Source organism: Micromys minutus, assembly GCF_963924665.1.
Source record: "Micromys minutus genome assembly, chromosome: 4".
Classification (NCBI taxonomy): domain Eukaryota; kingdom Metazoa; phylum Chordata; class Mammalia; order Rodentia; family Muridae; genus Micromys; species Micromys minutus.
Genome location: NC_137973.1, coordinates 49,902,226 through 49,929,768, shown reverse-complemented (window position 1 = coordinate 49,929,768; position 27,543 = coordinate 49,902,226). Strand labels below are relative to the sequence as shown.

Here is a 27,543-nt window from a genome sequence, read left to right as displayed (position 1 = left end):
AGAGAATCAAAAGTCCATAGGAAGACTGGTGAGACCACAGACAAAAGCACTCACCACCACCCAACCTGATGACCTAAGTTTGGTCTCCAGAACCTCCATGTTGGGAGGAGTGATCAAACTCCCACATGCAGTCCTCTGATCCTCAGAGTTGTGCCCACACAGGGACACATGGAAAGAAAAAAAAAAAAAAAAAGTAAAAATAATGTTTTTGAAAGGTGCATGGGAGGGGCTGGAGAGATGGCTCAGAGGTTAAGAGTACTGACTGCTCTTCCAGAGGTCCTGAGTTCAAATCCCAGCAACCACATAGTGGTTCACAATCACATGCCATGGAATCTGACACCACTGAAGACAGCTACAATGTGTACCCATATAAATGAAATAAGTCTTAAGAAAACGAAAGAGAAAGAGAGAAAGAGAGAGAGAGAGAGAGAAGTACATGGGAGGGCAGAGGCAAGTAGCTCAGTAGTCCAACACTCACCTCATCCAGTACCTGCCTATCCCAAACTCCCCCCTCAACAACCCATGGACAATTCCAGAGGTGCTGAGTTCAATTCCCAGCAACCACATGGTGGCTCACAACCATCTTGATGCCCTCTTCTGGTGTGTCTGAAGACAACTACTGTGTGTGTGTCTGTGTGTGTGTCTGTGTGTGTATGTGTGTGTGTGTATATATAAAATCAAAAAATAAATAGATAAATGACACAAAGAATCCATGAAGAATCCACAAATCTAGAAGCATGGAAGGGGGTGGGTGGCTCCAAATTCCACATACATACTTCGTGCCCTCACATACACAGAGTAAATTAAAATTTTAAAGTAAAAAGAAAAGTCCACCAATCCGTTGTGTGATTCTCAAAAGGAAGGTGTACAGAGGGGACAAAGTTCATCTTTTCAGAAGAATGTCAACTGGCAAAAACATATGTGACAAGTGGCTGAGGAGTCATCCTGTGCTGGTGGCATTTGGTAATGGGTTACTGGAGGGCAGTAAGCTCACGAGGAGTTAAAATGTCACCCTACGTATTATTTACAAAACACAAGGACCTGCACTCTACATCAGCATAAGGGAGAAAGCCGGCAGGTACCACTGAGAACGATGTGCAACTTGATTTGATGCACTGATTCATTATCAGTGAATCCTTAGTAGTACTTTGCCAAAGAACATTATTAATACTTTGTCCAAAAGCCTACCCTTACTCTGAGTGTGTGTGTGTGTGTGTGTACACGTATGTGTGTGTGCGTGTGTGATCAAGCTTGGTAGCAAGTGGCTTTACCCACCGAGCCATATCATAACCCCGTATGCAAAAACGTCCTATATTGTTTGTTGTGAGCCTGCCCACCATCCCTCCAGCCATGCACCAAAACATCTTAATGTAAATGTATTGTGTAAATATCAGAACACACTGCAAAGCTGCTGGCCTGAAAGAAGGAGAAAAAAAAATCAAGAAAAAAATGTAGAGTAACTGTTAAGTGAGGCAGATCATGACACACACATATTGAAAGATAATCCACCGAGTCGTGGACAGTTGAGGGAAACGGAATATAAACTACGTAGTGCAGAAGACGGTTGCATCTTTATCACATTTTCCCAGAGGACGTTCATCTTTGGGATGAAATGCTGCCAGATCTACTTATTCCTGAAGAGCTGAGAAGGGAAAACCGTATCTCTATGTACTACAAGTCAGCTGAGAGAGAGGACTGGACCCAGACATGGAAGAAGAGAGGTAAGAACAAATTCGAGTGAACGACCAGCAGTATTCTCTGTACTGTTCTGTACTGTTCTCTTGATGTTTCTGCAGGTTTAAAGTTGCTAAAACAGTGAGGCAGGGATAATTTACACAGAGCCCCTGAGCTCCATCCCTAACACCACAAAACAGAAACATCATAAATAGAAAAGCTTGAGGCAGGAAGAAGGAACAATGAAATCTACAACCTAGGGACCAAGTAAGGACAGAACTGAGAGTAACCTAGCATCTGACAAACAACGAAAGCTTATGTAAGCAATAAGATAATATTTGGCAAGAATAATACAGCAAGATACATCTTCTGTCTTCATCCCCATCTCCTAGTATTGAACTCCTAAAGATCTCTGGACTTCCCAAAGGTTTTTGTTTCTGATTTTTGTTTTAATGGTGTATTAATGAGTTCACTAGTGACTATCAGCCCCTGCTTCCCATAGAATTAAAGGTTTAAGACCCTAACCTCGCCCCTAATATACTAAGAGTGTATAAACTGCTGAATGTTAAGTTGGTCATCAATAGTCAAAGATTAACTCAATAATGCCTATTTGATGAGATGCCTACAAAACCCCAGAAAGACAGGGTTTGAAGAAGATCCAGATAGTTGAATCTGAGGTTCCTAAAAGGAACTAGAGAGCTCTCTCAGCAGTTAAGAGCTGGCTGCTCTTTCTTCAGAACTGGGTTTAAAAGATGGTGTCCCCAAGAGAACACAGAAGCTCCTGCCCCCTCCCTCACCTTGCCATGTGCACCTCTCTTTTGATAGCCTTTGGAATGTCATTTAAGATAAGTAGGAGAGCATATTTCCCTCACTTTGTTGAATAGCTCAGCCCCAGGAGGAGGTTATTAGAAACCTGATTTGTTATCCCTAGGGTGAAAAAACACAGGTAAGACAAGCTGGGGTTGTGGTTAGCATCTGAAGTGGAAGGCTGGGCAGTTCTGAGGACTGAGCCCTCAACCCAGGGGATCTGACACTCTCTCCAGGTGGAAGGTCTCCTACAAAACCAACTGTTTGCTTGGTATATGAGCAGATATCCCCATACTTTGGAGGATCACGGAAGTAACCTGTGTTGAGTGTATAGTTGGAGAAACTGACTCTGACTTTACTTAAGAGGAAAAGGGGAGAGAAACTTGTAATGTGTTTCCCTGACAGACTTTGTATCATATAATAAAAATCACAGACAGGAAATACCAAAATGCAAAAATAAGCAAGCCACTGTTACCAAATTCAGAAAATTATACTTTTCATCCATTTCAGTGAGAAAAGTAATTGCTGTCAATTTATCAGCCAGTCTTTAAGGTAGAATTTAGATTATCCAATCAGGACTTAGAATATCTAACATCTTCAGTATCTAAATTTATATTATATAGTCAAAAATATCAGTACCCTAAACATGGTGTCCACACATTTTAACACCAGCTCTCAAGAGGCAGAGGCAGGCAGACCTATAGGGATTTGAAGTCAGCCTGCTTTATAAGAGTTCCAGGCTAGCCAGGACTACAGAGTGAGACCTTGTCTCAAAAAAGAAAGAAAAAGAAAAAGATTTAAAAAAATACACTAAAGTTTTAAAAATAACAACCTTAAATAGAAATAACTGCTTTAAAAATATATTCTGAAGATGATCCATTTCCATCAATTTAGGCACCAGGTGTACAGCTTATTTTAGTCATTAAGCAGGCTCTCTCTGTAAAGCAACTAACTACACCTGCATAATTAAATCTTCTTATAAACACTTTTTGATGAGCACCATACGAGAAATAGGTAAGATTTCTAAGTAAGATTAAACATCTCAAATTAGAGAGAAATGCTTGTGCCATCCTGCCTACAATTTACAAGAACTAACGTACCTGTAGGACATCCATCTTCACAATAACAAGAAAATCCTCCCCTTGACTGTGGCCAGCAGGAGGAAAGGTGCTATTATATTATATTTTATTATTATATTTATATTATTATTATATTTGAGCTATCCTTACAGAAATAAGTTTCTTTTTATTTGAATGATAATATATAATAATATATATTAATACATGACTGACAAATGCATGCCGTGCCCTGCAGATGCACCTTGAGATGTGTTTATGCAGCAAAGCCTTCAGTCCTATCTGCATTCCTCTCCACACTGTCTCATAGTCAATCCCACCCCACACCCCTAACAAGCAGGACCACCGCCTTCTTGTTACGCTTTAGAGTCACAATTGACTCTCAACTCAACCTCATTATTCTTCTCAGGCACCAAATTTGATTCATTTTGCTAGTTCTGAGAACACCCAAAAGAATAAGCCACAGCTCTGGTGGTAATTTCAGGGAGAAATCCAGGGAAATGTTTTGCACATTTACAGCATCATGTTCCATAAAAATGTAGAAAGCTTCCCATAAAAGTAACCCTGAAGAGAAAAGGTTGAAATTTTCTTACTCTTAGAAGCTTGAGGGGTAACTTGTTGCTTTGTTACTATTGTTCTGTTTTGGTTTGCTGTTGTTTGTTTTGGTTTTTGAGTTTTGTTTTTTGAGACCTGCTGTTGGCCTCAAATCTGCCCTAACCTTGAAATCCCAATTCTCCTCCATTAATATCCTGATTGCCATCTTACATAGATGTCTTTGGGTATAAATCTTGGTTCTTCCTCCACCCGCTGTGTCAGAGTTCTGTTTTATCTGGTGTGGTGTGGTGTGGTGTGGTGTGGTGTGGTGTGGTGTGGTGTGGTGTGGTGTGGTGTGGGTTAGGTTGGTGTGGGTTGGTGTGGGTTAGGTTGGTGTGGGTTGGTGTGGGTTGGGTTGAGTTGGTTTGGTTCCCTTTAAAAAAGGAGGTGTCAAACTTAAGCCCTAACATGAAGAAAAGATTCCAAAGACCTTGTCTTTCTAATAAGGAAGTTACATCTAGGGCCACACTCTGCTTGCTGACTGCCAGTCCTTCAGGAAGAGAATTTGCATTTGCACAGAGATCCTCTTTTCTCTCTGTGTGGAGACTGAATACTTCTGCAGCATTCTGCTTTTCCCCAATAGCACAAAACTGCCTCCAACAGCACCCCTGCCCAGGAATTGCAAATCAGGAGACACATGACATCCACTGCACCTGGCCAGGTGGCCAGCGGGAAAGACAGGGGCACCAACAGTGGGTGGGGGGCGCAGGCTTTAATTCTGGTGCCTGAAAGGTCCTAAGGGCATTACAAACATGACATTTTATGCAGTCATCTCTTTTACATAAGGAGGCAAATGTAGTCCACATGAAATGATCTTCACAGCTGACCTGCTCTTAGAAATAACAACTGACTATCGAAATCATGAAACAGACGTTGAAGTAAATCTGTTCTTCGAGTTTCATTTCCCATTCTGCCCTCAGGTCTGTCTGATCCCTGGAATTTACTGGAATCTACTAGAATCTACTGCTGATGAGAACTCACTCTGGTCGTTCTCCCGATATCCTCCCAGACATAAGCAATAGATACAAACCATCCATTGGTCATGAGACAACGCAAAGGACACGTAGCCGTCACTGGGTCCACTCATTTCAACCTCCACTGACTGGTTATCTCTGGTGAAGGACAAGAAGACGCAGGTAGGCTCATTCTCTGGGTCACAGTTCAAAGGGCTCCTGACACAGAACTTCTTGTTCCCACACTCAGAGGCACTGAACTAGAAAAATAAAGGGGATGAAGATCCTAATTAGGAAACAAGCAGTTTTCTGCCAAGGACGGGACAGCCGAGAAAAGCTTTTCATAAAAATTCAAAACAGGGAACAGAAGATGTATCACAAATTAGAAGCAGTATAGACATTCTTAGACTGTGGACTTTTATACCTAATTGTTGTTGACTGTAATTCAGAAAATTATACTGGCCATCCTGTGGTAGTACATATTAAATGTTCGTTTAATACACAAAATACTTTATACCATCCGAGACCAGGGACAAAGTTCACCACAAACTGAGAAATTTCTTAGGAATAAGACCACACTGGCAATCTCGCCTAACTGGATAACCTCTAATTTTCAAGGGATGGTATTTTAAAAAGCAGGCAAGCCAAATATGGGCAAGTCTTTAGGTGTAGACCTAGACAACAGCTTTTAAAAGTCACATTCAGATTCAGAGTTCAGTGATACAGGAAAAGACGGGTCAGTTGTCTATACCACCGTTCCAAACAACAGTAAGAATTGTTTACTATTGTGTCGGGAGGCACAACCAATGTTCTACACTGACTGAAACCAAAGCCTCCCAGTATGGCACTTAAGGAGTACCCCCCCACCCCACCCCTACCCCCCGCCCAGCCCAACACCATCCTCAATTTTTTTTTTTTTTTAAATTTGACAGAGAAAACTAGCAGAGCTCGTCAGGGTGGTGTGTGAGAGGAAGAGGGGGCTGAAGAATCCATAAACAGACTCAGTGAGGTCATCACTAACCGCAGTAGGATGATAACAGAAGCCAGTAAGACCTTGGAAATGTGACTTTGGTCTCTGAGCTCCACCTTGGTCTATTCTACCTGTCAAAGAACCAGTTCTCTCAGGGTCTCTCCAAAAGAGATTCTGAAGTCTCTTCTAACCCTAAAAATCCCTCAATTCTGAATGCAGCTCCTATAGTTGGCACAAAGGCATGGTGGTAAAAGTTCCAAGAAGGACAGGCCCCCTTCACTGACCATGTGAAAGGACAGTATTTTCTGTTAGGAAGCTGGTGTACGGTTTATTCACTTAAAGCAGCTTTTAAGTGAGTATTAAGTGAAGTGAGAACTTACTCAGATAGTAAGTTCTTAAATAACTGTATGGTCAAATAAAAGTGCAGCATTCACTATAATGTATAGTTACAGCATCCATGGAGGTGTTCAAAAACTGCAGAAGAGGGGTTTGAGAGATGGCTCAGTGGTTAAAAGCACCGGCTGCTCTTCCAGAGGTTCTGAGTTCAAATCTCAGTAACCACATAATGGCTCACAACCATTTGTAATGGAATCTGATGCCCTTTTCTGGTGTGTCTGAAGACAGCTACAGTGTGCTTATATATAATAAATAAATAAATCTTTAAAAAGAAAACTGCAGAAGAGAAGGAATCCAAGTAAGGCTGTAATTGTGTAGGGTAGATGGTTTATTTAGTCCTATTTAGTTTTGTCTGTGGATCTGTCTGTGAGTGTATGCTGGGTGTCTGAGGAAGCCAGAAGAAGGCGTTAATTCTGTCAGATGGAGTTATATGCAGTTGTGAGCCCCCTGCTGTGGACCTGGAACTAAACTCTGGTCCTCTAGAAGAGCAACAAGTGCTCTTGCCTGCTGAGCCACCTCTCCAGCCCCTTACTGAGTGGGAGAGGAGGCAAACACAGACAACAAGCAAACAGAAAAGGACCCAGCCAGAGGAGTGGTTCTCAACCTGTGGGTCACAACCCCTTTGGAAGGTCAAACGACCTTTTCACAAGGATCACCTAAGACCATGAGAAAACACAGACATTTATACTATGATTCATAACAATAGCAAAATTACAGCTATGAAGTAGCAGTGAAACTAACTTTACTTTTGGGAGTCACAAAACCTGAAGAACTGTTTTAAAAGGTCAAGCTTCCCACATTGTTTGTTTGTTTACCAAAGGGAACAAAGTTGAAATAGGCTGGCCTAGAACTTACCAGGTAAACCAGCCTGGCCTCAAGTTTGCAAGGATCCTCCTGCCTCTGCTTTTTAACTGTTGGGATTATGGGCAAGTGCTGTCATATCTAACTGAGTTCTCCAACACTCTAATCTTTCTTATATATATTTTATTTATAAGTATTTTATGCATACAAGTGCTCTATTTGCATTTTGCCTACATGACAGAAGAGAGCATCAGACCCTTTATACCCATTATAGATGGTTGTGAGTCACCATATGGTTGCTTGGAATTGAACTCAAGGTGTCCAGAAGAGCAGCCAGTGCTCTTAACCACTGAGGCATCATCTCTCCAGCCACACACACCCCCCCCCCACACACACACACACGTTAATCTGAATAAAATAAAATCTATATTATACTTCAAGACTCTCCTCTTGGCAATGGCAGCTCATGCCTTTAATCACAGCACTCAAAGGCAGAGGCAGGCAGATCGCTGTGAGTTTGAGGCCAGCCTGGTTTACAAAGTGAGTTCTAGGACAGTCAGGGATCTGTTACAGAGAAACTTTTTCTCTGTTTAATATTCAGGAAGAAAGAAGGGGGGGGGGTGGAAGAAGAGAGACGAAGGGAGGAAGAAGGAGCTTTCTCAACTTCATTCTCAAGTGGCCGTACACTCCCTGGCAGCAAAACTACCCGTAAGGGTTGCAACTCTACTCTGAATGTGGAACTGTTTTTATGTCTTTTTTCAGACCTATAAATCATAATATTGCAATGAAGATTCCCTTCAGATTTCTACACAGAGCCCAAAATCTCCCTCCATGTCCTCCGACAGCTAAAGTATGCCACAGACTCAGTTGCCAGGAAAGCTGTACAAGACTGTGCATTTGGTGAAAGTACAAAAAAAAAAAAATGTCACTTACTGGTTTGGTTAAGTGTGAGACAGGGGGTGCCGTCGTCAAAGGCTGTGTCGTAGCTTTAGGCGTCGTAAAAGGAGGAGCACTTGGCTGAGAAATTACGGGGCTGGGGATCTTCACCCAGTAGATTTTATAATTCTTAACAACTGAGGCTCTGAAAGAGATTATCAATGGGATTAGGCAAAAGCCTACAGTGGCCTGTCACAAGTCAATCAAAAGTTCAAGTGGAAGATGTGGGGGGAGAGGCAGATGAAACCCACTCATGGGGCAAGCTTCTAATGACTGTCACCACACATTACCACGTGAACTTTATGACCCTCTCCCCCTCTCTCGGTTTTGCTTGTTGTTTGTTCTTTGTATTAGCACACTCCCATGCTGGATTACTACATAGCTGTGATGCCTGGGCCAGGGAGTGGCACTATTAGGAGGTGTGGCCTTGTTGCAGTAGGTGTGTCAGTGTGGGTGTGGGCTCTAAAACCCTAGTCCTAGCTGCCTGGAGTATTCTGCTAGCAGCCTTCAGATGAAGGTGTAGAATTCTCAGCTCCTCCTGCCCCATGCCTGCCTGGATGGTGCCATGTTCCTGCCTTGATGATGATGGATTGAACCTCTGAACCTGTAAGCCAGCCTCAGTTAAATGTTATCCTCACAAGAGTTGCCTTGGTCATGGTGTCTGTTCACAGCAGTAAAACCCTGACGAAGACAATAGGTTTCTGCTCCCTGACATAAGAGCGCACTCCTAGTCATTTCACAGGGAATGGCTAATCATACTCCTCCACAGGAGCAGTTTAAGAGGCAGCCGCCGCCAGAGGAAGCTCCATGGTGGCTGCCTAAGCAAGTGCTCACTGACATTCACCTTAGCACCTCGTGCTAAGCAGAGCTCCAGAGTGCTGGGGGAGGAGGGGGAGAGAACCTGTGGACAAGGTTAAGCAGCAAACAGAGGCATATCCAGAGAAGTTTCTCTCCTGTAAGACACACGTGTCTGGAAGACCACTCGGGAATCATCTCGTGCCTTTAAGAGACTCCATTCTGCCTTATTCAGATGAATAGGGAAAGGTGCCTATTGTAAGTCTGGTTTCATAATTCCGAGAGGCACGCATCGGTTTGCTTTCCGGTGAGCTGTCTACAAGTTGTAGTGCTGCCAGAGAAGGCTCTCTCAGCCCTGGCTTGCCTTACTCTCAGACTAGGACAGGAATTGCTACTGTGCACACCACACACTCAAGTGCTAATTGATGTCGTAAAGTAGTACAAAACCTGGTTCACTCAACAATGCCTAGAAAATGCCTTAGTATCAGGTTCTGCCAGGCTCAGGGATACACACCTGGAATCTAAGCACTTGGGAAGGTAAAGCAGGAAGAAGCCTTTAAAAAAAAAAAAAAAGTACAACATGACATCCTGGGCTATGTGCTAGAAGTTTGCTGTTGGAGAAAAGGGGGAGGGGTGTGGAGCCGGGTCCATTTGGGAGTCAGAAACGGGAAGAATGCTACAAGTTCAAAGCCAGCCTCATCTATATAGGGAGTTCCTGCCCAACCAATGCTGCATAGCAAGATGCTGTCTCAAATAACAACAAAGAAGCAAGACAACTCTTCCATCAGTAAGTCATAATCGTGAAAGCTCTCCTGCACAGGTGATTGTGCACACTTCGTTACGGCTTCAATCTCAATGATAGTGGTTCCACAGATGTCAGCTCTGATACTCACAGAAATTGTATGTGATCCGGGGCACTACTGGGAGCATCCCAGTAGACTTTAATTTCTGTCTTCGTGGATGGTCTTCTGTGACTCACAGCGAATCCCTGAAATAAAGAATAACCATCTGGTTTCTCAAAAGCTCAGCATAGTCAGAACACATGTAAGGGGAAAGAGAAAACTCCACAAAGTTATCCTCTGCTCTCCACATACGTGTGATGACATGCCTCCTGCTCCTCCTCCTATACATACATATACACACACAGACAGACACACACATATACTAGCACACTAAAAATTATCTTAAATTGTTCATTTGTGTGTTTGGTTTTTGTTTTTGTTTTTTAAGACAGGTTCCCTGAGACTAGCTCTGTAGACCAGGTTGGCCTCAAACTCAGAAATCTGCCTGTCTCTGCCTTCCAAGTGTTGGATTAAAGGTGCACACCAACATGTCTCAAGTAACTGTCTTAAATTTTAAACCAATATTTGGCAACATAATATAAACATCACTGAGCACAAACTATTCAAGCTATCAGCCTACCTTTCTAGACGCTCCTGTGGGAACCCAGTGGTAAGGTTTATGACTGTGATCTCTTCAAACGCCTGCTGTACACCTTAGTACCACTCTAGAGTGAAGAGAGCCCAGAGGAACCAACAGCAATCAACTTCGAACTACACACCAACCTGCACATCATCACAGGTCAGAAGCTGTGACACTTCGCTGTCAATCAGTGTGAAGGAGCCAATGGGAGGGCCACTCAAATCCTCAGCATTCCGAGCTTCTAAAAGGAAGCCTTTAAATGGTGGTCCTGATAAAGTAACTGAGCAACAGATAAAAAAGACAGGAGTTAGGATAAAAGACTTAAAAATAGTCCGCAAAAGCATTTAGAAGAGGCTTAATTAGTTACAAACTATCTACAAAACCACATAGGTGGGGCTGGAGAGATGGCTCAAGAACACCGATTGTTCTTCCAGAGGTCATGAGTTCAAGTCCCAGAATCCTCATAATGGCTCACAACCATCTATAATGGGATCTGGTGCCCTCTTCTGGCATGCAAGCATACATGCAGGCAGAACACTATCTATAATACATACATTCATACATACATTCATACATACATACATACATACCACAAAAGTTAGAAACCATCCTACAGAAGAATGTCTAAATTATGCTCCATAGAGCATCAATGCCATGTCTGCGGGCAGGGTTGGTTGTTTGTTTGCCTGTGGTTGGCTGGCCACTTATTCTGCAGCACTAGCAACTGAGCCTAGGATCTTGGACAGGCTTATTAATGACTCCAACATGGAACTACATCTTCAAACCCTCTTGTACTTTTGTATTTTTAAACAGGTTACAATAAGTTATGCAGGCTAGCATTGAACTCATTCTGTAGCACAGGCTAGCCTTGAACTTAGGATCCTCCTGTCTCAGGCTACTGGAATTACAGCCCTGTGCCATCAGGCTAGCATCAGGAGGTATAATAGCCATTCCACAGGTTAAAGTGTGAGTGATGGCTGGGTAACAATCTATAGTGGAAAATCCACTTAGAAAATTCTAGATGAAAGTAAGACACTGTTTCTGTACTACAAACTGACCATCTTTAATACTCTGTTTTTGCAGAGTAAAATTCTAAGAGACATCTAAATCACACAAAGTATTCCAGGTTTATTTCTTCAGGCATTTTTTGTTGTTAATAATTCCTACTGACATGATACATTTCTAAAATTTCAAAATGCTAACACAGGTGTACTTTTATTTTTTCTGAGATGGGGTCTCACCATGTACACAGTGCAAGCTGCCTCAAACCCTGGTCCTTCCTCAGCCTCCAAACCCTGGTCCTTCCTCAGCCCCCAGACCCTGGTCCTTCCTCAGCCCCCAGACCCTGGTCCTTCCTCAGCATCCAGACCCTGGTCCTTCCTCAGCCCCCAGACCCTGGTCCTTCCTCAGCATCCAGACCCTGGTCCTTCCTCAGCATCCAGACCCTGGTCCTTCCTCAGCATCCAGACCCTGGTCCTTCCTCAGCATCCAGACCCTGGTCCTTCCTCAGCTTCCAGACCCTGGTCCTTCCTCAGCCCCCAGACCCTGGTCCTTCCTCAGCCCCCAGACCCTGGTCCTTCCTCAGCATCCAGACCCTGGTCCTTCCTCAGCCCCCAGACCCTGGTCCTTCCTCAGCCCCCAGACCCTGGTCCTTCCTCAGCCCCCAGACCCTGGTCCTTCCTCAGCCCCCAGACCCTGGTCCTTCCTCAGCCCCCAGAGTGCTGGAATTAAGGCGTATACCACCACACCTGACTATAGACAGACCTTAAGAGTCAGGTTACATTTTGCCAGAAGAATCAGGAAAAATTAAGAGATTGTTCTACTTTTTAAAGAGAAGGTAGGACAAAACAACATAAAATAAATTTAGTTTTCTGTTCCACTGAGTTAATAGTGTTCAAGACACAATACACAATAAATGTAATGTTAATACAACTAACAAATATATACCTCGGTATTCTAAAAACCTTACTTTTGACCTTGCCCTGACTAAGGAATCAATATGCTGCTTACGTAATACAGAGACATCTGCCATAAACAATGCAAATTGCACAATAAAAAAATGGCAATTGCACAAATGAACAAGTTAAAATGAAACTGTCTACTTCCGGTCACAGGAAAGACTCAACAAGTACTGAGTGACTCTAACAGAAACTGCAAATCACGCCATTGGGGATGGTGCCCACCCTTTGTCCCAGCACTCTCTGAGTTTGTGGTCAGCCTGGTCTACAGAGTGAGTTTCAGGACAACCAAAAGTACCAGAGTAACCAGCCTAGGCCTCCCCACACACATGTAGCAGATGTGCAGCTTGACCTTCATGTGAGTCCTGAACAAATGGAGCTGGGGCTGTCCCAAACGCTGATGCCTGTTCGTGGGACATGTTCTTCTAGTTGGGCTGCCTTGTCTGGCCTCAGTGGGAGACGAAGTACCTAGTCTCAAAGAGACTTGAAGCGCCAGGATAGGGAGGATACCCAGGGGACCCCCACACACTCGGAGGAGAAGGGGGAAGGAGAAGGGTTTGGGGAGAGGGTGATCAAGAAGGGGGCAGTGAGCAGGAAGTACAGTGAATAAGTAAAATAAATTAAATTTTTAAAAAAACTTTAAAAATGTAGATCATTATCTCCAACAACAGTACCTTTGATCTGTTCTCCAGGTTTGAACGTCATCTGACTCACTGTGATTTGGTGAACAGGCTCAGACTGAGGGCTGTGGTTATGTAAGGGGATCATCCCACCACAGGACATTGTTACTTTTCCATCAGGATAAGTAGTCACAGAGCAAGTGAGGAAGGCACACATGAGGACACTTAGGGTGAACCGGGGAGCTGCCATCTCCAAACGAGGATTAAGAACGCGTCACCTGCAGATAGAATTAAAATGACAGATTTCATAACACAAGGCAGGAATCCTACGTAACTACTTTCAATGCTTGGCTTGCCTGTCTCAAGATACATACTAAAAAGAGTATGGTATGTGACCAAAACCAATCTAAAACTGTGAGACTTCAGCAAGATTCTATTTCATGACCTTAAAAAATGAGTTATTTTATTTTGACAAAATGAAACAGAACCCAAAGTCAACAAAAAGATAGATAGTGAGTGCTTTTATCAATCTGTGCAGGAGGATCTCTATTAATTGATACCAGCCTGGTCTACCTACAGAGTTCCAGACCAGCCAGAGCTATGAAGTGAGACCCTGTGCCTAAAGAAAGACAGGGGAAAAAGATATGATGAAAAAAGAGTCCAATAAAAACAAAGGTTTCCCTCCTTCTCACCCCAAGGCTTCAAGGATGAATTTTCTGAATTTACCATCACCTGAAGAGACATCTCTGTGGCTTCTTCCATTTTCTCACTAAACTTATAATAGAGGTAGATGTACCTTTTCATTTCTAATATGAAAAACAAACAATATCCAGAAACAGTATTTTCTGTTTTGGATGGTTGGTTGGTTGGTTGGTTGGTTGGTTGGTTGGTTGGTTGGTTGGTTGGTTGATTTAGACAGGGTTTCTCTGAGTACCTCCGGCTGTCCTCGAACTTGTTCTGTAGACTACACTGGCCTTGAACTCCAGAGATCCATCTGCCTCTGCCTCCAGAATGCTGTGATCAAAGGCATGTGCCACCACCATCCAGTCAGAAACAGTATAATCACCCTGCCATGTCTGAATTCAGAACCAACTGTCAACTAAACCCCATTCAAAAACCTTTCTTAGACTTTCTCTTCCCATCTGTTAGAAAACCAGCTACACTACACCAATCTCCATACTAACCCAGACCAATGACTTCATCCCATACATGTATTTGAGACCTGACATCCCACAGTATTTCAGAGAGCTAGGAATAGCTGGCAGGGTCATGTTATATGGCAGTATGGGAGGTTAGCACTCTGGACAGGCTGCAAACGAAAAAGCAACTTCCATGCAGGCTTAAAGGGAAGTGTGGCTTTGAAACGCGTTGGTAACTATAGGAAGCAGAAGGTTAAAGAATATAACTGTTAAGCAGAGCAGATGGAAACTTTTCAATTAAATCCTGGTTCCCAAGACCTTCTATTACAAGCAAACCTGTTACTAAAATTTTAAGGGAAAAGCACCCAGCCCCAGGCACCCCACCAGGAGAGGCTCAACCACCCATACCAGCACTCTGACAACACTCTAGCCGAAGAGATGTGTAATAGCAGAGACAAGGGACTCAGTGCATGCATCAGGAAGAGAAACAGCAGAGCGGTCCAGTGACCTGAAGAACTGGGGCCTAGGGAACAAATTCAGGTGACTTGGTGGTAACTGTTCCTACCTGCTGAGTCATGACTCTGGCCCATTATATTTTTATCGAATAGCACATAACTCAACCTAGTTGCTGTAATACCTCAGGCCAGGGTCAGATATGTTACACTGTGATCACACCTTCTTCTGTGCTTCTTGCTTGGTTCTTAAAGCAAGTCAGCCTCTCACAACCTTGGCGCCTCACTCAGGCCCACACAAGTGATAACTAAACCGCTCAAGGCTGGAGTCAGAGATAAGAATCTTCGTCCTAAACTGACTTTCACCTTGCATTCTGGAAACAGTGCGGTCTAGGAGGGCAGGTGAGGGCAATGATCAGTGATGGGGAAGCTGCACCCTGGTGTAGTACCAGATTGCTCCCCTTTATCAGTGACAGCGATGGCGTCATCTGACCACAACCAACATTATGAACATCCAGACCAGTCTTATAGCTTTTGCTCACTGCGGCAGTTCTTCGGGTCATTGGACCTCTGTGTTCTTTCTCTTCCTGATGCATTCACTAATTGAGTCCCTTGTCTTCAGCTGGAGTGCTGGGATGGGTGGCTAAGCCTAGCCTGCTGGGGTGTGGGGTGCCTGGACCTGAGTACTTTTTCCCTAAGGTTTTATATGTGTGTGTGTGTATAAAATCAAATGTATTGCATATATATACTGATATATAATAATATCAAATAATTTATATGGGATCTATTATATATATTGGACTTACTGGAATGACTTACAGGCTGCAGTTCAGCTAATCAACAATGCCTATAGAAAGCCCAGGAATCTAGTAGTTGCTCAGTCTCACAAAGATGGATGTCTCAACTGTTCTTCTGTAGATGCTGGAACCCCAAATGCCAGTAAAGGGATGGATGTGCACATAAGGTAAGGGCAAGCAGGCAAAGAGCAAAACCTTCCTTCTATCTGTACAAATGAACTCTCAACAAAATACAACATCAGTACTCGTCTCGACTACAATCCTTGTTTCTGCAACTGGTCACATGGCTTGAGCTGTTATTTATTGCTACCTTCCCCTACTACCCATTCTGTATTCCCTCCACCCTCTGGAAGCACCTCAACAGGTCTTGGCACTCTTTGTGGAGTGACTCATATTTTCCTTCCTGATGGGACTGAGCTCTTTGTCATCCTGCCTGGATTAGGCTGTTGTAGTTTCCCATTGACTTTCATCACAGGACATGGCAGTGCTGATACACCCTAAAGGATCTCCTGCACTCCAGACATAATCTCTCTTATGTTCATTGTGGAGAGGCAATAAATTTCCTCATGATAATCTGGATCAATCACACCTCTAACATTGTTATCCCTTTTATTCCTTTCTTGACCTATTGGTTAGTTGGTTGGTTGGTTGGTTGGTTAGTTGGCTGGTTGATTCGTTTTTTTTTTTTTTCTTTCTATGTAACAGCCCTGGCTGTCCTGGAAATCACACTGTTGACAAGGCTTGCCTTGAACTCACAAAGATCCATCCGTCTCTGCCTCCTGGCCACTTCAATTAAAGGTGTGCACAACCATACCCAGCTTAGCCTAATGGTTTAAGGGGATCAGAAGCCCAAAGTAGCCAGAGGAAGTCTGAGCTTCCAGTTCAATAGGATGTTTTGGCTCTTGGGAGGATCACTCCTCCCTCTGGAACCAAGACTTCTAGGCTAACAGTGTTGGGATTCTGTAAACCCCACCCCTCAGTTACCTAGCAACAGCCAGGTATACCCCACCCCTCAATTACCCAGCAGTGGCCAAGTATGCTCCGCCCCAGTGACCTGACACTATAAAAGGAGCTGCTTGACCCCTCCTCTCTCTCTTGCTCTTGTGCTCTTGCAGCCTTGCTCTCCCTCCTACCCCTCCTCTTCTCTTCCCTTCCCCCCTCTCTCCCACGTGCTCATGGCCTGCCTCTACTCCTCTCCTCTTCTCTTCTCTCTCTCTCTCTCTCTCTCTCTCTCTCTCTCTCTCTCTCTCTCTCTGCCTCTACCACCCTCTTAACTCTCCTCATCCTCCCATGACCTGAATAAACTCTATTCCGTACTATACTGTTGTGTGATTGGTCCCTCAGGGAAGGGATTCCCAACATGGACCCCCCAGAGGCATCTCCCTTGCCCTCAGGCCTCGCTGCACCTCCATGGGCCATATGCCCCCCACTCTCTTCATCCTTCCCCTAACATTGGTGCCGTGACTCAGATCGTTTTCCTTTCACAACATTGGTGCCCTGTGACTCTTCCTTTCAGTGACTTTTCCTTTCATTGGTGCCCCGTCATCTTTTCCTTACAAACAGAACTTAGGGTCACAGGAACAGTAAACAAAAATTTTCCTAGTGGGTCGTTAGGGATAACGGTACCCATGGATACTGGCTGTGGAAAAAACCATACCATATATTGCTGATTCAAAGCATATACTGTCTTCCGAAGAACCCCAGGCTGTTGCCACCTAATTGGTGCTGTAACTGTGTTTTCAAAAGACCATTCCATCTTTCTATCAGGGCATCTAGTTCAGAATGGTGAGGAAGATGGTATGACCAGTGAATCCCACAACTATGGACCCACTGTCACACTCCTCTGGCTGTGAAGTGAGTTGCTTAACCAGAAGCAATAGTGTGCAGATGGTGGGTATTCTTATTCTTACCATGATGGTGGGTAAGGCATTCTGTAAGCCCATGGATGGTAGTTTTACCATTACATGGAGAAAAAAACACATTCTTAACAAGAATATGTAATTACTCCAGTAAGAACAAAGTGTTGTCTTTTCCCTGGAGGAAGTGGTTCAACACAGTCAACCTACCACCAGGTTTTTGGCTGGTCACCTCAAGGAATGGGACCATATCTGAGGCTTAGTGTTGGCACCTTTGGCACTCAAGAAGCAGCTGTATCCAGGTCAGCCTTGGTAAGAGAAAGTCCACATTGTCAAGCCTATACATAATCCCCATCTCTGTCATCATGGCCACTTTGTTCATGAGCCCATTGGGCAATGATAGAAATGTCTGAGGAAAGAGCCTGACTGTCCCCAGAACAGATCATCCTATCTCCTTGATTACTGAACTCCTCCTCAGCTGATGTCAACTTCTGATGAGAATTTACATGAGACGTGAGTATCTCCACATACTTTGCCCATTTGGAGAGGTTTAGCCACGTGGACTAAATCTTTAGACTTCTTCCCCAGATGTCTTTCTCACCAATTTTCCAATCATGCACTTTCCAAGTCCCTGACCATCCTGCCAATCCATTGGCTATAGCCCATGAATCAGTGAATAATTTCATATCTTGCCATTTCTTCTAAACAAACTGTAATATCATGTATAGTGTCCAAAGTTGTGTCCACTCTGAAGATTTCCCTTCACCAGTGTCTTTCAGGTTTGTCCCAGAAAAAGGTTGTAATGCTGCACTGCTACAGCTGTCCACTTCTGGTTGGTACCTGCATAACATGCTGAACCCTTCAGTAAAACAGATCCTAATCTTCTCCTCCTCAGTCAAGTCAACTGATTATAGGGACCATCCCATAAGGCTATCTATGAGTGCATGTTTGGCAGGAGACAGCATTGTAACAGGAATAGAATCCATAGGCATTTGGGCAACTTTATGTAACTTCCTTGTGCCTTCAAGGACCTGCGCAAGCCTAGTCATGTGTAAACCACCTCCATTTGATAATAGATTGCTGCTGCTTTATAACTTGGCGGGTCCAATAACACCCAGCTCATGATGGGCAGCTCATGTCAAACGGTAACTTGGTCAAATGTTCAGTTTCTCAGTAGCAGGCCGAGGGAGAATAGTTATCTCTGAGGCCTATCAAAGGCTCCAAAGAGCATCCCTATCTTCCAGTGGCACCTCAACTACCATCAAGCTGGCTGATGGTCCAAGTGGTAGAGCTGCCTGCACAGCAGTGTGGTCCTTTAGAAGAATCTCCTCCTGATCCAGGCCCCACACAAAGCTAGCAGCTTTCCAAGTCACTTGGCCAGAGTAATACACCCTAGTGAAGAATATGCTGTCTCCAAAACCCAAATAGGTCTAGCCTATGTTGTGCTTCCTTCTTGGTATGAGAGGTCCAGGAGCCATAACTTAACCTTCATCTTAGAAGGAATATCTATGTCATGCCTGAGAACACCATAACTGATTAGCCAGTACCAAAGATCCATAAGAACTATAAAATTCACCTTGCCTGTGCTGCCCATTATGGGTTAGGCCATTATGAGCATTGTTTTAATCTGTGCTGCCCATTACGATAACCACGACCACAATCACCTTGCTTTTGACAATTCAGTACTGCCACCTGGCTCTCACGACCTCGGGGCCCAATTAAAGCCATTGTATCTAATTCATCCAAATGAGAAGCAGCATCTCCAACAACCCTAAGGTCTGAACAAAGAAAAGGCAAGAACTGGATCAAAGGTGTGTGTCTTCTTACCTTATAGGTCTAGACTAGAAGCGGATTCACCCACTTCAAATCAAACATTAAAAATCTCCCACAGATGTGCCCTCCATTTCTGGAATGTAGTTCATTCCAGATACAGTCAACTTGACAACCAGGAATAGCCATCACGACTCACAACTATCTATCTGTAACTCCAGCACAAGGGGAGCTGGCTGGCTCTGAGTCCTCTGACCTCCTTGGACACGAGCTCTCAAGTGCAGACATCACACAAATCTATATATAATCTAAAATAATAAAAATGAATAAATCTGATGGTGCACACCCTGGATCTAAGCACTTGTGAGGCAGAGACAGTAGGATCTCTGAGAGTTCAAGGTCAACTTGGTCTACAAAACAAGTTCCAGGACAGCCAGGACTATTACATAGAGAAGCCCTGTCTCAAACTAGACAGACAGACAGCTTTTAATTAAAAAAAAAAAAAAAAAAAAAAAAAAAGCAAACCCAACCTAAACCAATCATTTAAATAATTTGTAAAAGACCTTGGGTCTTGGTTTTTGTTTGTTTATTGCTTTTTTTTAAATCAAGTCTGTTTACAGCCTTCTACATTTTACAATTTCACAACTTACCAATGGATCTTAACCTACCACTGGACAATAGCTACTTCACAACATACAGCAACAATTAGTTTTGAATCAAAGTTAAGATCAAGGATTTCACAGGGGGAGGAAAGTTCTCAGATGTAAGGAAAAAGCAAACAAGTTATGAAAAGAGTTTTTTTAATAAAAGATAGGTGTAACTAATAAAAGGTGTTTGTTTTTCTGTATTCCATTTATGAGCCTAAGAAACTATAAAGATGCTAATAAATAATTACCCCTCAGAATGAAATGCCTTTGAAATTAACCATAATATTAAATTACTACTATCTTTAAAGCCCTTGAAAGCCTTCATTCTTTTTGTTTGTTTGTATGGTTTGGTTTGATTTGGCTGATTTTGGGTGTTTGTTTGTTTGTTTAAAGAGTATAGAACTTTAAAGGAAGGTTGTCTTACTAACCATATTTTTACTAGGTTCACTTTTTTCCCATCTGAATTTTGAGTCAACTGCTTTTGCTCTTCCTTGTTCTAAAACAAAGGAACTACTTCTGCCTGAACCGGGACTTGAACCCTGTACCCTCAGATTAGAAGTCTGATGCTCTACCGACTGAGCTATACAGGCTCCTTAGAGCGTTTCCTACCAGTTTATGACCTTGACTGAGTTAACAATCTTGGCTTCTGGCAACAGGTCCCAGGCTGACCTGAACTCTTAGAGGTTATTGATGATATCAGAGGGCTTTGAATTACGTGTGTTATGTCAGTTCAGGTGTTTGTCATCCTGGAAATTCAAACAAACTGGGGATGGTGGCTGTAATCCTAACACTTGAAAGGCTGAGGCAGGAGGATTGAGTTGAGTTTGAGGCCAGTCTGGGCTACGTAGTAAGTAAGGCCAGTGTAGGCTACACAGTGAGGCTCTGTCTCAAAATAAAACAAAACAACAACAAAAAAAAACCCCAAACAAACAAACTTAAATTTAAAGTTAAGTAACACATTAGCATAAGTAACATTTTAATGATAAATATGAACAATACTTACCGAAAACAATAAAATTGCAGTGCTATAGATTCTGAATAAGTGAAGCTCTCTTATTTCTATCCATTCCTAAGCTTGCCTGACCTAACCACAAGGTTTTCTAGAGAACAACTTTCATCGGTCCCCTTCCCCCACTTACTACCTACTCAGGAATGGCCAACTAAGGTGACAGGCTTAGCCATGTCATGTTGTATACCCTTTAGCCTAACTCAAATTTCAAGGATATTTTTCTCTGTACTACACTGAGGCGGTAATGCACACTAGATCTGCAATAAGGGTCATTTTCTTCCTCTTCTTTTTCCTCTCTTTTCTTTTTCTCCATTTTCTGCTTTCTAACTAGAACCTCTTATTTTCTCACCTATCAATTTCCTACCTACATAAACACACACACACAATACACGTGTACATAGGGCCTGTGAGATGACTCAGCTGATAAAGGTTCATGTCACCAACCCTGATGACCTAAGTTCAATCCTAGGGACACATGTGGGAGAAAAAAAAAAAAAAAAAAAAAAAAAAAAAAAAAAAAAAAAAAAATATATATATATATATATATATATATATATATATATACATGTATACTATACAAATGTAGATAAAACTCTCCATATACTATGCATGCTATCATTTCATTTAAAATAAATCCTAGCCTTTAATCCCAGCACTAGGGAGACAGAGGCAGGAAGATCTCTCAGTTTAAGGCCAGCTAGTCTACAAAGCAAGTTCTAGAACAGCCAGGGTTTCACTTATGCACAGAAGAAAGCAAACTGTCACATTTTCAAAGGAAACTGCACAGTACACTATTAAGCTAAAAAAGATGGTTAACCTGTGACAAGACACCCACTTTTACAAATTCATCCTATAGGAAAAAAACTCATACCATCATTCAAGGAATATAGTAGCAAAACTTCAACCGCTCACAGAGTAAACTATGCTATATCCAAACTATAGTGTACTTTCTACCTAGGAAGAACACAGCGCAGTCATGACAGCACAGGCCTAGAGAGACAAGCACTTACCAGGTGAAGGTAGGAAGGTCAGACACTCAAGGTTATCCTCAGCCACACCGCAAATTTGAGGCCAGCCTTGGCTATTTGATACATGAGATCTGTCTCAGGAGCAAAAGCAAAGAATGAAATAGTTCCCAAAGAAAAAGACAACAACTAATTATTAAGTGCTTCACAAGGATTAACTTAACCCACAAAAATCCTAAAACATATTTAAATAAAAGCATGAGGCAGATGGTGGTAGCACCTGCCTTTAATCCCGACACTCAGGAAGCAGGCAGATCTGAGTTCGAGGTCAGCCTGATCTGCAAAGTCAGTTTCAGAACAGCTAGAGCTACAGAGAAATCCTGTCTCAAAAAACAAAGGGGAAGAAAGAAAAGGGGGAAAAAAAGGAAGCATATTTATGCCACATAGAGAAATTAAAACAAAACAAACTGCAAAATGCTACCTAGAGCACCAAAATGTACATCGCTTAGAAGAAAAAAGAGGGAAAAAACCCTTTATGCCAGGCTTCTGATAGTTCTCAACATTGGTCATCCTTAGAACACAAAGTAGTAGGAAGCTGAGTACACCTCCTATCTCTAAAGTCCTTTCTCTGGGACAGAAAGACAGACAGACACAGAGACATTGTACTGCCTGGTTTTGTATGTCAACTTAGCACAAGCTAGAGTCATCAGAGAGGAAGGAGCCTCGGTTGAAAAAATGCCTCCATGCGATCCAGCTGTAAGGCATTTTCTCGACTAGTAGTCAATTGGAGAAGGAGGTGCACCCATTTTGGGTGGTGCCACCCCTGGGCTGGTGATCCTGGGTTCTATGAGAAAGCAGGCTGGGCAAGCCATGTGAAGCAAGCCAGTAAGTGTCACTTCTCCACGGCCTCTGCAACAGCTCCTATCGCCAGACTTCCTGCCCTGCCTGAGTTCCTGTCCTGACTTCCATGACAGATGAACAGTGCAGTGGAAATGTAAACTGAATAAACCTTTTCCTCCCCATTTTGGTCATGGTGTTTTGTTGTAGCAATAGAAACATATTAACATGCATGCACACACACATATCTGTGTGAATGAATACACACACATATACACACACATCTTTTTTTTCTTTTCAAAATCTATAGCACTGCAATTTTATTGTTTTAGGTAAATATTGTTCATATTTGTCATTAAAATGTTACCTTATGCTAATGTATTGTGTAACTTTTTAAATTTCAGTTTGTTTGGGGGTTTTAAGAGGGCATTGGATCCCATTACAGATGGTGTGAACCACCATGTGGCTGCTGGGAATTGAATTCAGGACCGCTGGAAGAGTAGTTAGTGCTCTTAACCACTGAACCATCCCTCCAGCCTGACAATTTATAATTTAAAAAAACCTACTACAAGTATCCATTATAAAATAATTTAACTACTCAGAAATACATTAAGTTGCTGGCACACCTTTAGCCCTGACCTTTGGAAGGCAGAGGCAGATGGGACACCCAGGACTACACAGCTATACCAATCAATCAATCAATCAATCATTAAATTGTTCACACAAAAAATAGATTTGGTGCCTATTTTCAAACACTGTCACATTTCCTTTTGATTTGTTTTTAAAACACCTACAATTTGCAGTGTTGTCAACCACTATCTCCAGTGACCCACCACATTCAACTGTGCGGTATTTCTGTGTTTGAATTGGTCCTCCAATTTTAAATTGCATTTGTGGTAGGGGGCATGTGCCTCAGCATGCTGTAGAGGTCAGAGGACAGCTTGCAGAAGTCAGCTCTCTCCTTCCATCATTACAGCCCAGGGGTTGACCTCTGGTCATCTCTGAACCATCTCCCCGCCTTGAAGTCATCCAATCACCCAGCATCATCTGTCAGGGGCCTCTGTTGTGGCCCAGAGCAAATTATTCTCAGTGTCATTTAGTCTTCTTATTTCTAGAGGCAGCATGAATTAAAAACAAAACAAAACAAACAAACAAAACTTTTGTAAGATAAATAAAACACCTAACCAGGCACGGTGGTATCCTAGCAGTGAGAAGGCAGAGGCAGGCAGATCTCTGTGAGTTGGAGGCCAGCCTGACCTACAGAGAGTTCCAGGACAGCCAGGGCTATGGAGCGAGATCATACGTCAGGCCTCCGGTTAAAATAGCCTTCTTTCCTTGGAATCCTGCCTAATTGTCCCAACCTGAAATACATGTTCTTCTCTTAGAAATGTGCTATTAGCTAATAAAAACCTGTATCACATTTTCCTGCCACGACTAGTGACTTATGTGTAGCAACAGAAAAGGCATGCCTTCAATGCTCTTGTAAAATGAAATTCAAAAGAATCTGACGTTGTGTAAAGAGAGAGGTATGGCAGAGAAGGTGGAGCAAAACAGATACATTTGCCTAAAAATAACTTCCAAAACTTCTCTGCTGAACAAAACCCTGTTCCACAAACCCTAACTTTGTTACCAATAAACCAACAGATTAAACCCCACCTCTGAGTTAGACAAATATAAAAGAGTCGGTCCAATTTTCTATTTCCCTTTTAGCCCTAGGAGGAAGAATGCAGCTGAATTAAAAGTTTAAAGTTTGGCTGTGTTTGGAAAAATTCCAGATAGCACATTTACTAGTTGAAAATTTCCCTTTGACCTTAGGCATCATGGGGGGAGGGGGGGGGAGAAAAGAAAATTAAAGAAAAAAGCAGCTCGTGCGCGTGCGCACACACACACACTCACACACACACACACACACAGCACACACACACACAGAGAGAGAGAGAGAGAGAGAGAGAGAGAGAGAGAGAGAGAGAGAGAGAGAGAACTTTACACGGGCAAATTATGACATTAGCTTTCAATGTAAACGCCAAGTTGCCGTTGTTCAATTTTTCTTATGGTGCACAAATTAAAGTCAATACTTTTCAGGCTCTCGTGCATGTGTGTCCTTACAACTACCGTTTCTTGGGATTAGGGCTCAAAGTCACGAGGCATTTTGGGAACCTAAATCGTTAGAGATCACGACAACCCTGCTGGTGAGCGCAGCCCTCGTCCAGCCTCCTGACTGCCGCTCCACGCAGGTGCCTGCCCTCGCCGCTGTCGCCCAGCTAGCTCTGATTTTTTTTAGGCTTTGCCAAGAGTCTTGACACAGAAAACTAAACAGAACGGACTCTTACCTTGAGTAGCAGAGGCAGCCTGACCAACTTCCGGCTTGGCTCCGGCGGGTACCGCGGAGCTGCAACTAGGCGGAGCCAGTTTACTGAGTAACCCTCAGGGAAGACTGGCGACCCAAGCTATGCTACCTGATTTCCAAGCCCAGGGAGGGCTTTAGGACTACACATCTGAAACTAAAGGGTTCTGTATCTAAAAGAAAAAAATGAATGAATAAAAATTAAAAGGGGTTTAACTCACTAGCTACTGTTGCACTGAAGAATTTACACTTTCCTTCGTTTTTCCCTACAAGCCTATTTGATGTATATTGTATGTATATACCTGTTGCCTGTGACTCTGAAGGCAAAAGCACCTGCTCCTGTCTGAACGAGGTAGCCATATTCAACAAATAAATAAGATGCCCGGTTCCACCACAATTTCATTTTGCAGTGTGAGTACTGAAGTATGCAGTACTAAAGACGTGCTGATTGTTTGCCTTGGTTTTTAATAATTGGCTGAATATAAAATTCAAATTTCCAGTAAGGATCTACAGGACCACCCGCACCTCCTCTGTTTTTGGTTTTGGTTTCTCTGTGCAGCAGCCCTAGCTGTGCCTCCGACTTCTCCTGAGTGCTGGGATTAAAGGGGTGCACCACTTCTCCCGGCTTCCCACCCTACCCTTTTTTTTAATCTAGCGGCACTCCACATAGTATTTAATCACCTACAAAAGTTGTGAAAAAAATATATATAGCGCACGGTTTTGTTTTCCAGGGTGGGGGTGGAGGTTTGTGACACTTTCTCTGTGTAGCCTTGGCTGTCCTAGAACCAGCTGTATAGACCAGGCTGGTCTCAAACTCGCAGGGATCTGCCTGCCTCTACATCCAGATTGCTGGGATTAAAGGTGTGTGCACCCACCGTGCACAAATTAAAAAATGTGAAGAACTCTTTTTTCATTTCCTTTCGTAAAGTACAACTTGGAATGCGTGTAGTTTGTTGCTTCTCGTTTTTTTTCTCTTAAGCCTTTAATCTGTGTCTTGCATTGTTTTGCAAAAGACAATGTTCAGTGCTGAGGGGGAAAATCTATATCTGAAAAATGTTAACCACGTCCTTCTCCAGCCTGGACTAACCTGGGAGGACGTGGGGGTGGGGGAGGATCACGAGGCATGCTTTGACCTGTGGTTCCCCATTGCTCAACACCAGTAAATTCTCTAGATCCATGTGAAGAAGGAAAGAACACCCACCTCGGAACTGTTTAGTAAGAACTAATAACATTTAACAAACGCCTCACCCACCCCCACCCTCAAACCCCACCCACCCCCACCGCTGTAGCAGCCACCACCCCAGGAGACTAAAAGAAGGCTTTAAGAAAAGAAAGCCCAAATCTTGTTTTCCAGCCTAAAGCAGTTTGGAACATAAAACTTTTCAGCTAAGTCGACTGATTTTCAGCTCAAAACCACACACCTGGGGTCCAACTTGTGCCCCTATAAGCCATGTTTGGCTACCCATAAGCCAATTTAAAAAGCCTAACTCAAAGAAGAAGATTAAAAGGGGAGATGTATTTAATGTGGTTGACTACATAGGGGAAAGGAAGAAAAGAAGAAATCTGATCACACACACACTACACATGTCTGTCTTCCCAGTTTAAGGGTAGGGTTCAAATAGGAAGCAAGAAAACACATAAACATCTCGAAGCAGTCAGTCAGGTGACGACGTGGTCCCGAACCTACCACAGTCTCAGCTCCAGGTTATCTCTTGCAAGGCCATCTGAAAAGTTCTGACAAACCGCTCCTCTGGAGGCCCCCAGAGCTTCAGCTGGTTCAGCTCCTTGCAGGGTATTCCTGGAGAGAATTTCAATAAGGCGATTTCGGAAAAGAGAGGCACGAGTGTCTCCTTAGAGTATATTCATTCTAGCCTGAGAGACGGCATTCCAAGGGAATGGCTTCCGAGGACTGTAGTTAGGCTCAGCCTTGCTCACTTTGCACACCAACCGTGAGCTAAAAGTCTGTAATAGGAATAATACTTCAAATAACTTACCTCAAAGCACCCTTAGGAAGCAGTCGGGCGAACTGAAGGTGAGGCTAGCCCTTTCCAAAGACACCAGACCTATCACTTCCCCCAAGTCCACAGCTATATCTCTTCCTCTCACCCACCGCCAGTGGCTGCTGCCTGTTATCAGTTGCCACAGAAGAGGCCAAGTTTATCTAAAGCACCCGGCGGAGCCTAAAATCTAAAATGCTGGAGGCTATTCAATTAGAGCCAGTCACAAAATCAACACCTCCTAATCTACCTTCAGGACCCCTTTACAGCTCTTAGCCTGCCTTGAGTCCTTCCTTTTGCCTATCAGACTACTGAGACCCGAGGACTCCAAATAATTAGAGTTATCCCAGGAAACTTCTGGAAGACGAAAAGGCTGGAGAGGTGGGAACAGCCAGAGGAGGAACTTGTCCCCGGAGAGTTTACAGCTTGTCCTAGGAGCCTTGCTAGACAGAATAGAAACCAGACAGGAGCAAACAGGACCACGCCTTGGCTGGGTTGCTTAGTGGTGTGTGTGTGTGTGTGTGTGTGTGTGTGTGTGTGTGTGTGTGTGTTCTTCAGTTTGTAAGAAATATCAAATACAAGTCTTTTTATCAAATCAAATACTATTTTGTTTAGGACAATGATAAAATCTTTTTTATTTCTCCCACCTTGTGAGAGTTTTATGCAAATATTTTAACCCTCTTCACCCAGTAAAACCTTTGATTAAACAAAGGTCCTCCAATCAATCC

General features: G+C 43.2%; 1 protein-coding gene across 1 annotated transcript in view; it reads right to left on the bottom strand.

Annotated features, from left to right (window-relative positions):
- FRRS1 (ferric chelate reductase 1) overlaps positions 1 to 24,841 on the bottom strand; it is a 39,495-nt gene extending 14,654 nt beyond the window's left edge. Inside the window, exons 1-7 of the mRNA XM_080916214.1 lie at positions 24,805 to 24,841; positions 21,683 to 21,771; positions 13,057 to 13,280; positions 10,568 to 10,704; positions 9,896 to 9,990; positions 8,205 to 8,352; positions 5,182 to 5,364 (exon numbers count right to left, since the gene is read on the bottom strand). Coding sequence (XP_080772340.1) covers positions 5,182 to 5,364; positions 8,205 to 8,352; positions 9,896 to 9,990; positions 10,568 to 10,704; positions 13,057 to 13,252 — 759 coding nt within the window. The 5' untranslated portion in view covers positions 13,253 to 13,280; positions 21,683 to 21,771; positions 24,805 to 24,841. The remainder of the gene's footprint in view (positions 1 to 5,181; positions 5,365 to 8,204; positions 8,353 to 9,895; positions 9,991 to 10,567; positions 10,705 to 13,056; positions 13,281 to 21,682; positions 21,772 to 24,804) is intronic.
- Positions 24,842 to 27,543: the final 2,702 nt, after the last annotated feature.